At 41.8% G+C, this 11,568-nt stretch overlaps 1 protein-coding gene across 2 annotated transcripts in view; it reads right to left on the bottom strand.

Moving 5' to 3' along the window:
• Positions 1-2,948: 2,948 nt before the first annotated feature.
• The window catches only part of LOC147890689 (Molecular chaperone Hsp40/DnaJ family protein), a 41,473-nt gene continuing 32,853 nt past the window's right edge, over positions 2,949-11,568 (bottom strand). Inside the window, exon 11 of one of the 2 annotated variants that reach the window (XM_087389249.1) lies at positions 2,949-3,660. In XM_087389249.1, coding sequence (XP_087245375.1) covers positions 3,423-3,660 — 238 coding nt within the window. In that variant the 3' untranslated portion in view covers positions 2,949-3,422. The remainder of the gene's footprint in view (positions 3,661-11,568) is intronic. The other variant, XM_087389250.1, reaches the window with a different exon arrangement.

The following is an 11,568-nucleotide window of genomic DNA, read 5'->3' as shown; positions in this document are numbered from 1 at the left end:
TTTATGGGAATGACGTACATCTATTTCTCTACATTCGTAAAGGAGTAGACATTGCCCTTGACCTTCATGTAAGGCCAGTGGTAAGACCCTCCTTTATATACATCTTTTGTCATTTAGAGGAAGCCCTCATTGCCATACGGAGAAGGTGTTGCTATCCTCATGAGTTGGAAGAGGTACAACACGCTGAGAACCAACAAGCATGTTCATGGAAGCCCGATTGTATCCATGTGCATATCACTTAAGCAAGGGTGACAACACTCTATGCGAGGATGGCCAAGTTGCAAAGTATTCGGAGCTCATGAGATAAGCAAGTTAAAAAACCCTTCTTTAATCAATACACTACTCTTCGTATGTATTGTGTTGTTTAATTATTACCATGTCTCCTAGTCAATCCAAAACCTTGTAATGAGCCTAATTGATAAATGGTGTCTCCCATTATTTTTATATCACCTAATGTATATCCGAGGGGATTGTATCTTTGATAGGATTTGGATAGGGTTATGGAGACTGGGTTGCCTATATTTGGTGGAACCTATGTGTCTTGTGTGGAGCACCTAGGAGCCTTATCAATACAAGGCTATGATCAATATGAGATTGACAAGTTGATCCTTATCGTTTTGTTGTGATGTCTCTTCCATCTCCTTCTTCCACGTAAGTTGTCTTCCTCATTGAGCACCCTTCTTCTCTTTTCTATCAACCAATCTCTTCATAGCTTCTAATATGTTTTGGGCTATCCCTTTCCATGGTTGTAGTGGTAAGCTCCTCTCGTCCTCCACTACCTTAACCCATTTATGTGACCATCATGCTTTTTGCTTTGATGTAGACAAAGAGGATGAATCTGTCTAATCAATCCATGTCTATGTTGTGTTAGTGGTAGAATTTGCCTTTTGCTATAGAAGAAAATTTTATTCCTCCAAGACATGCATCCAATTTTTCATCTGAATATATTGATATGGTCTGCCATGCAATGCCTTTTGTCTTCCTTACCAACAAAATCACTCGATTTGAAGTAACATTTTTAATGCAACCTTTGCATAGTTATGTGGGAGGAACTTCAAATGTCCCCATTTCACTGCTATTGTTAGCACCTCCTTAGCAATTTCTTCTTTTTTGGTAATGTAGGGCCATGTTTTTTGTTAAATACATCCTGAGATGCTAGTAGAGTCCTAATATCTATCCTCCACCACCGTGAAACTCACCATGACTTTCGTCCTCGCTTGTTTCATCGTTGGCACCATTTCAAGCTTGATATGAGTCCAAACTTACCACCTAGCATGGATGAGCTCACCTAAGAACTACATGGTCAAGAAGAGTCTTGAATCTTAACATATGTCAAATTTCAACATCTATCTTGCTTATTGATGTGCTTCGCCACTACAGTGCATGCCATGTCTAGTCCCTCCAAGATTAGACTACAATGTTCATGCCACAAACTAGTCACCTCAAGGATCACCAATAGATTTACAAGGATAATTACACATCAATGAGGCTACCATATTCAATTAATGATTTTGAGTTTTAATCTCCAAGATGCGTATATTCAAAATCTTGGAGACTCATACCAGAACTCCATATACATGACCACCAAGGTGTGAGACATTCAATTATTTAAACTAGATACTTTCATGACACTATTCCAAATTTCTAAAGGGGAGATTTAAAGTGACTTTGTGCATGTTCATAGGGGGTGACATGGTGGGGTGGGTAGAGTGGGCCAAGGTACCACAGAAAACTAGCATGAAATACAAAAGCATATAATTTAAGGGATATTGTAGAGGAAGTGTGATGGAACACAAAACTAGGATGGCATACAATGTTAGGCATAAGAATGTCTCATTCATTTTCATGTGATTGCATTTTCATTCATGTTCCATTTTCATGTGATTGCATGATGAAAATGCAAAATTACTTTATTGCTTCATTAGTAATAAAAGTCTTCCTATTAATAACAAGTAATCCTCACAGAAGGAATCAATCAATTGTCCCATTACTTTGATCTCATATCACATGAAAGGATTTCACTATCAACACTTCTAATAACGACAACAATGCATGATATTGCGTTATTGCATTCAATGATTCTCTTAATTTTGCCAGTATGTCTCGATTTCTCAACCCTAGAACAAATGGGGCTTTGTCTTGAAATACAACGAGCATGTGGTTTTGACCAATCTTAGTTATTCTAGTATGCTTTGCAACATGCTATACTCAATGTTACTTGTAGAATATTAGTGTATTCAAATTTAGTATAAGGGGAAAAGAGCCGATGGTCATTCTTATGTGTAGATGATGCATAACCATTCCTTACATGAAATATGTAGCATAGATGATTGAGATGCGGGTTATTTGGATTATACTAGTACTCGATGAAGGAACATTTGTATTCTAGGTTTCTATACATGTTTAACTTTAATTTGCATTCCCCCAACCCACAGGCCCCACAAAAGAAGGATATTTTTCAGTTAGGTTGTTCTTCGAGTCCATTGCTAACTTTTTATGATGGATTGGGGGATGCTAATTTTAGGTTGCAATATAAGGACACCAACTACGAACACATTCAAAGTCTATATCACCTACAATACATCTCGTTTTGTGCAGCTCAAAAGCATTTTTGGAAATCATTCACTCAAGGACGAGAAGAATATTTTGGTGAGTGAAGCTTTGTAAGCTAGCGAATGAAATGTCATGCAGGCAAAAAATCAAATCGCCATGACTGCATGATCAATTAAAATGGATATTTCAAAATATTACAAAACATGCAAAGCTACAACTTCCTTTCCCAACCATTTCTCAATACATTTATTGCACATTGTATTTTTAAACTCCCTTGATTGAGGTCTGTTCAAGTTGCATCTGAAACCCTATAATTCTTGATATATGAAACTTTTTGTAGAACACTGTACTTTTTAAAAAAATTGCATCTAACAAAAACAATAAGCTAAGACCCAGCAAGAGTTTCTAATACATAAGATAAACCTCATCTATTGAAGACCTTCATTTGATAAAACATTTTGATGACAAAATCCCTGAAGAGATTGAACCCTATTAAGGCTGAAGGTCCCAGTGCTGCTATGAGCACAAAGATGAAGTTTGATAGTATACACTGAAATTTACATGGAATGAATCGACCAAGTGCTGGCCACAATTTGTGATGTAGATTCCCGAAGTCATATTCAACAGATTTTGTCCACTCATGTAGTAAAAGTTCCCTTTATGATTAATGGGAAATTTTCCCAAATGATACATCCTATTCGAGAAGCATCTAGCCTGTCTCCAGGAAAATCTAAGGTGCCATCCTTATTCTAGAGATTGTCTCTCATCCACCTTAGAATGCCAGTCGCAGCCGATCTATAGGGAAATTATGCCACCCACCAAAAAAAAAAGAGAGAAAGAGTAAAATTCAGACTTTGCTGTTCACATAATTATTTATATCCCGTCCTGCCTACCCACAGACTGTGCTTTCTATCTCCATGCAACCATTTTTTCAAAATCCATTGAAAAAAGTTCAGGACAGCAGGCAATATCATGAAAGCTATCAGCATTGGCAGCATATAAAGGTAGATTCTATGTGAAGTTGTCAAGGTTGCTGAAGAGAAAGAATGCTCTTGTGAGACCGATGAGTGGACACTGATACATCCGAACTCACTCCTTGATCCTCGCCTGGAAATCCATGCATCCACAAATGGCAGTCCGACCAACCGACATTGTTATCTAATCTGGAACGGCCATTTTCTGCTGCATATGCATGTTCTAAACTGAAGCAATGCTTCACAAGACATCTAAGTTAAATCTGAAACTGACGTGTGAGCACATTCCTTCAGCATCAGGCCCAGGCAAAAATGACATACAAATGACTCAAAAAATTCTTGCACACACATAAAAAAAGGATGAAAACAGTTCTTATGAAGTTTTTCACACTTTACACTTGTTGACCTGCTACATGGTATAGTTTCATGGTTATTTTTGGTTACTGAAATCTAAGTCAAAGGTGGCACTAAAGGAGCAACAAGCATTGTTATGTACCCAAGTCCTTGTACGCAGTTGCTCTAAATCTTGATTGCAACTGCGCATCTGAAATCATTGTTGTAATGTGTGATTGTATTGTATGGACATGCTAGGGATGAGGATGAGTCAGTTTTTCATGTTAACCCCTTTATTTGTCACAGTATGAGGCAGTTCTGTCATTGGATGGAGCATAAAAATGAGGGGATAGTGCTTCTTACTAGTCAAGGGAATATCACGGTGGGGGCCTATATTACACAAACAACATGAGTGAGTGGATGGCCCTGATTGTAGGACTCAAGTTAGCAATGAGAGTAATCATAACCACAATAAGGATTATCAGCAACTCAAAGGTGAGTACCGAGTTCTCAATCGACTCATGTGATACTACTAGTAAAGGGCCTTGGAGCTTTTCCAGAAGTTCCAAACCATCGACATCACCTATGTTAGCAAGGACCACAACGCAATACTACTTGTAAAAGGACTTAGAGCTTTTAAAGAAGTTCGCCTATGTTACCAAGGACGCAATGCAATGGCAAATCTATTCGCCTCTCAGATTTCCTTTGGTCGAAACCATGGTTCAGACGCTTTTTTTTTCTATCAAAATGTCCTGCGAGTTGGAAGAACGCCACGTCTCCAACCCCCAAACACAGGGAAAACAGTCAGCAGAACCAGGCGATAGCTCAGCGAGAATGCCAGGGCGATAAATGTGTCTCTTGATCTGAGCTCGTCATTATGGGAGATTCACCAAGGAAATGTGGCCTTATTTAAGCACCCCTAACCCTAAGGGAAATGTTGAGCGGAAATGACTATGGAGAGTGGGCGTGTGCAAGAGAGAAACGGAGCCCACTGCTAAATGGAGAGCTAATATAAGACTAGGTTGCATGAGCTTGGAACTTGCTCTACTTGAAGCTATCAAAACTTTGCCGAATTCATTCAGCTCTCTCACTACACTTTTCCACCCTCAGTTCTTAGTACTTACCTTCGTTAGTTGGTGAGAATTCACCGGGCTGCAGAGCTCTCTTTCAAGGTTTTTCTTCATCTCATCGAGAAAACTAAAAGACACTTAAAAGGAGTCGAGCCTCGACTGCCTTCTCACATTTAACTACCTTAAGCGAGTCACTACACAGATCGCCCAACTTGCAGATCTATATATGTGGTAAGAGCAAGTTATACTGAGAGATCAACAGTATCCAATCTCTGGCATCTTCATTGCAAGCATGCTTGAGATCGACCAGCACGAATAACAATGTCCTTCCTCCACAAGGCCTCGGTAAGAATGCTCGACGGGCTATTATGGACTTATCAGCAACTACTTGAGGACAAACATAAAACAAGAGGTATGATGCAGCCAATAGGAGAGTGAGAGCTAAACGAGTGTACCATACTGGATGCCTTCCATTGTGCCTTTACTGGCTTCTGGTCGGCAGAGGCTTGCATATGTCAGTGCTAGGATGATACAAGCAGCCTTCCTTGTCGAAGTGCAGCAATAGTTGATCAACATGATGTGCAAAATTGCATTCAATCAAGACAGTGATAAGAGAAACCGAGGGACTATAAGTGACCAATATAACAGCTCTTCAACTCACAAACATATAAGAGCATCGCAAATGAACCCATAACCTATATATCTCATCAACCTCTCAATCGCTTGCAACATCCCATGCTCTCTAGACTGCACTATGCTCGAAACACGAACATAATAGAGACAATCCTTCAAGTTGATTTCCCATAAAGGCAAGCATACATAACATCTGACAAGAGGATCAGCGCTGAAGCTAGGGATAGGGAGCGCTTCCCCCACAGGTCCAAGCTTTGCTTCAAGATAGGAGCAGCCTGTCAACACAAACCAGTCACCTGTCGTATTCTCTATTTTCGACTCTTCTAAAAAGTTGTAGAGCTCAATTTCAGCTTTGCAACAAAAAAAAGAGCTCCTAAATCCAAGTTACGGATCAACAGTTATCGCAAAAATAGTGACTGCTGCTTTTTTTGGAGAGGTGCAATTGCTTTTTTAATCTGCACGCTCTTCACCCATGCCTCCATAGGCCTATCTACCATTAGTTCCACAATCAACAATCACTTTCTATCATCACGCAAACAAACATCTAGTCCTAGCATGCAAAATGACTTAAGATGTACAATAGTGTCAATTCCGCCTAGTACCTACCACTGCCTTTTTTATCTACATGCTCTTCACCCACGCCTCCATAGGCCTATCTACCATTAGTTCCACAATCAATAATCACTTTCTATCATCACGCAAACAAACATCTAGTCCTAGCATGCAAAACATGACTTAAGATGTACAATGGTGTCAATTCCGCCTAGTACCTAGTTACAAATTTGGGTCCTCGAAATCTGTCTATCATTTTTGCCCACCCCTCAGCTGTTGACATCATGTCCAGCAACATTCGTCATATACCTTTGTAAGACTAGAATAAGTCCAATCATACAAATTTAGATTTTTTTGTTGTCCTAAAGATAAAAAATCTACATAGAAAATAAAAGAGAAAATGAAAGAGAAGAAAAAAAGAGGTAAACAAAATTTTTTATGAAAAACAAAAGGAAGACATACTTAACAAGCAAAGCAACACTTATGTCGTCATCGGTGCCCAAGCATAAGCATTCCTCCTGCTTTACCTCATTATCCTCCTGGCAAAAGGGAATAAACCCTTTCTTTTGTATTGATCACATTGCCTTGAGCAACTTGCATCCAAGTATATTTGAGACTCTAGTCCCTGTGTCTTCAAAGTCTGCAGCCCATGTTTTAATCTCTCCAATATGCATGCCATCTTCAAATCCAATTCTTCAATTGATCCTCAAAGCCCCAATCAAGAGCCTCCTGAATGTCAATGGTTTGTGCATACACATCTCTAATTGGGAACTCTCCATAAGATGCATCATGCCTTGAGTCATGTGGCAAAACATCACGTGCTACCTTTACTTGGCCAGCCAAGATTCCTTTATTGCACATGATCTGGAAAGATATCTTTCTATCAAAGGCATCCAACTCACAGGCTTGCACTTGCAATGCATCTGTAGCATCAAGAGGCACATCCCTACGAGAATCTTCAACCCTTTGCTCTTGCATTGGAATTGCTACAACAGGGTCTCTATCAAACACATCAACATCAAAGAGTGAGAAGGCCTCATTGTTCCCCTGCTCTTCATTATCATCCTCATTGTCCTCACACCTTCTCTACACCAGTAGTACGTCTTCATCAATATGGGGTTGATAAGGCTCATGCCCATCCTCTTGTCTATCTTCAGCTTGTGTGGAGACTTCTTGCAAATTGGCCATCATTGTCTCTGCCTCATGGACTAGCTGCATAAATGCATCCCAAGTATCTACCTCTCCATAATGTTGAGCATCCGTCACATTTAAACGATCTTGTTTCTGGTTGGAAATATAAATCACTTGCTTCTCTCTTCTTCAGCAAACATCCACCTAATTTTTAGCATGCATGCTCACTTCTTCAAGAGGTCCTAGATCCTCTTCTAATTGAGCCTTATACCCATAAGAGCTCTTTGCTTCTTCTTCATCACCCCTTTCATGCATCTCTGGCTGCACTTCATTGTCCTCTGCTAAATATATGATCTGAGAGTCCAAAGTGTCATCAAGCACTCTTCACCACCTTCTATAAAAGACTCTGCAGCACCTAGCATTGGCGATGGCAAAAGCTCTTTATCACATCCCATCACATCATTTTAGTCTTCTTTAATTTCCTTACATCTTATCCAATTGCATTGTTAACATTACCAACATATGGAAGTGATACATCGGAAAGAAATCCACTGCTTGGCGTATAAGGCAACATAAACACATCCAAAGAAGGCTTTACAAGATTTGATGCATAAGACCACTTCCCTTGTAAATTGGACACATTTGTTGGGGTAAAGGCACATTGCCACCCCTTTATTAAAGATATGACACCTATGACCGAGTCATAGGGGGAAAAACCTAATCCTAATAAAACCTATGAGTTTGTGGTGTGGCTCATCACTTCACACCCGCATCTTTAGTGTCACTCCTCTCTCTCACTCTCTCCCTGATGTTCTTCTCCCTCTTCCCTTCCCCCTTCAACTGGTATCAGAGCCAGCCTCACTCCCTCCCTACCCCTGCCTACCCCTCTCTCTACCCTTTCCCCTCCCCTCGGGCTTCGTGCCCTCAGCATTGCGCAGGCAGCGCGGGACAGCAAGGGCAACAGCCAGGGCGTAGCGCGGGCAGCTGCAGCGGCAGCGCAGCACGGGCCAGCGGGACAGCGCGGGCAGGAGCGCAGGGCGCATTGCGGGCTGCAGCAGGGTGGCGCCGAGCAGCGCCAGCAGCTGCACAGCAGCAGCTAGCTACTGCTATCTGCTACAGCCTCCGAGCTTCGTACAGGGCGGCGCGCAGGCGCGCGTGTGTACGATCGTACGGCCGTCCGTACCGCCGTACGGACTCCGTACAGACGTCCGTACTGTACGGACGCCGCCGTACGCACAGGGAGCAGCGTCAAGAACTTCTTCGACAGGGAGCTGCATCAGGAAAGAGCATTTCGGAAATTTTTTTTTCTTTCTCTCTCTGTTCTAGGATTTCGTACCCTGCACAAGTACACAGGTACAGCAGGTACAGTGCTACCAGTACACAGGTACAGCAAGTACAGCATTTTTTCTTTGGGGAAAGAAGGCAAAGAGAGAGCATTCCCGGCTGTTCAGTCCTTCAAATTGTGTTTTTTTTTTTGAGGTACAGCAAGTACACTCTTGTCCCTCGTGCTTGAGGTGACTAGTACCACAGTGTGTGGTGGTTGCACAGTTATCTTGTTTCGGGAAGGTAATGCCTTGATTTTGCAGAGGATTTTTATGCTTTTGCTGAGTGCAAATCTCAGCTTTTGGGTGACATTTTCAAAGGGCTTTTGCCTGGAAGCTTATGCAGTGTATGCCTTGAGGCAATGTGGAGCCAAGGAGCCCACATTGGTCTTGTTTCCGCAGTGTATTCAGTGACATTTCTACAGGTCACATTTTGTGTACGACACCTTGGAAAATCTCACTTGAGCCACGTTTGGCCAGGGCGCATCGAGTTTACTCAGTCCCTAACTGTCCATCGTTGACAGTGCTCAAAATATTTTCTCTTCAGTGTTTGTACGTTGGGATCTGTGTTGTTATTGTGTACACAGGGCTGTTTATGCATTGCATTGTCAGGTGAAAGTGCCAGGAGAGCGCTGTATTTTCTTTGCTACCTCAGTGTTGAGGTGTTTTTCACTTGGTACAGGTGTTAAATCAAGGGGCTTTTGCCCAGATTTTGCTTGAGAGCACTTGGGTTACTGTCAGAGATCTTCAGATGCCTTTTATCCCCTTGGCAGAAGGGTGATTGCTTGGGATTTATCCCATTTTCTCTTGCAGGTTTGTGACAGGCTGAAGTGTCTGGAGCCTCTTTTTCAGTGAACAAAACAGTGTATGCCAAGTGGTTTATGCATATTAAATCAGTGCAATACCTCATCTAAGGTGGGAGAAGTGATCAGGACAGCAGTGTTTTGTGCTTTGTCAGCTGATGATGCACTGTTAAAGCACTTGTGGAGCAGCTGCAGCATTCTGAAATTACTGTTTTTTATGCCTATTTGAGCACGGTACAGTGTGTCAGAAGGTACAGTAACTGGAGGGAATTTTCTGTTTTGCTGCAGATTTTCTGACAGTAAAAAACAGCACTATTGTGAGTGCTCCTGGCTCTTGATAGAGCAGGTTTTTTCTGAGAAATCAGAATTTTATTCAGTCCTTTTTTTAACTTACAGGGAGTCAGGTACTTTCCTTATCTGATATGGCATCGGGGGGAAGTGAATCATCAATTCTGAACATAAAGAAATTGGAAGGGGCACACAATTATGCATTATGGGCAGAACAGTGTTTGAATGTACTTCTGCTTAAGAAGATTTCTAAGCCCATAAGGGTGAAGGGTGTCAAGCCATCTGACATGGCAGATGATGAATGGGAGGAGCTTGATTTGTCCGCAAGGGCAGCTATCATGCTTACTATTTCTGATACTCTTGTGTTCAATGTTCAGGCTGAAAAGACCTCTTATGGCCTATGGCAGAGGCTAGCAGAGTTGTATGCCCAAAAGAGTTCAGCCAGTAAGGTTTATTGGTTGAAGAAGCTGGTTGATCTTCGCATGAAGGAAGGTACAACTATGACCTCACACTTGAGTGAGTTCAATGCCATCTTTACACAGCTGATTGCACAGGGTTTGAACCTTGATGAGGAGTTCAAGGCTACTTTCTTGTTGTGTACCCTCCCTGAGAGTTGAGACACATTCAAGACCACCCTGTCAAATTCAAATGTCATTCTTATGTATGCTGATGTGGAGAGCTCTCTCCTTATGGAGGAGATGAGCAAGAAGAACAATATGGGCAGCAAGTCTTCCAATGCTTTGCAGGTACAGGAAAGAGGCAGGACTCAGCAGAAGGGGAGATCTGCTAGTAAGTCCAAATCCCGCAGTCACTCCCGTGGCAAAAAGGATATTGAATGCTTTTATTGTGGCAAGAAGGGACATGTGAAGTCTAAGTGCTTCAAGTTTATACGGGATCAGAAAGCCAAGAAGGCTGAGGCAAAAGATGCAGGCAGTGGAAGCAAAGGCAAAGGCAAGGCCAAGGTAGATGACTTGGATGCAGTGAATGTTGCAGCAGAGGACAGTGACAGTGACAGTGACAGACATGATGTTTTATGCTCTTCTGCTGTAATTGCACATACTTTGGTTATTGATGTTGCACATACTTTGGTTATTGATGACCATGACATGCACACCTGGCTCTTGGATTCAGGTACTTCTTTTCATGTTACTCCTCATAGGGAGTGGTTTACTTCCTACACAGGTACTCATGGAGTTGTTCATCTTGGGAACAACTATGCATGTCAGATTGCAAGGATTGGCAGTATACAGATCGTATTCCCTGATGGACGCACATTTATGCTTGATGGTGTTCGCCATGTGCCGCAAATCAAGAAAAATCTGATTAGCACTGGCTTATTGGATGACAGTGGTTACCACACCACATTTGGGGATTCCAAATGGGTGATTACTGATGGCCAGGTTGTAGTGGCTGAGGGTTTTAAGAGTGATACCTTGTACCCTCTTTATGTTTCCAGTGTAGGTAATCATGTTGTTGCCATAACCGAGCTGCCAAAGATTTCATTGTGGCATAGCCGGTTGGGACATATGTCCGTTAAAGGAATGCAAGAACTGTCACGTTTGGGTTATCTGCCGTCTCTTTCATTTTCAGATTTGCCTACTTGTGATCATTGCATATTTGGCAAGCATTCTATGACTCCTCATAAGAGGAGAACTCCCCAAAATAGAGCACCGCTTGATCTAGTGCACACTGATTTGTGTGAAATGCCATAGTTATCACTAGGGGGTGCAAAGTATTTCATTACTTTTATTGATGATGCCACACGCAAAGTGTGGGTCTATTTCTTGAAGCATAAAAGCGATGCCTTAGATGCTTTCAAGAAGTTTGTCGCTCAGGTTGAAAATCGGACAGGTCGTAGGCTGAAATGCCTCAGATCCGATAATGGGGGTGAGTATGTGTCACATGCTTT

The sequence above is a fragment of the Dipteris shenzhenensis genome, chromosome 18 (genome assembly GCF_047967505.1).
Source record: "Dipteris shenzhenensis isolate YYH24624 ecotype China chromosome 18, Dip_SZ_1.0, whole genome shotgun sequence".
Lineage (NCBI taxonomy): Eukaryota > Viridiplantae > Streptophyta > Polypodiopsida > Gleicheniales > Dipteridaceae > Dipteris > Dipteris shenzhenensis.
This window is presented reverse-complemented; position numbering and strand designations above follow the sequence as displayed.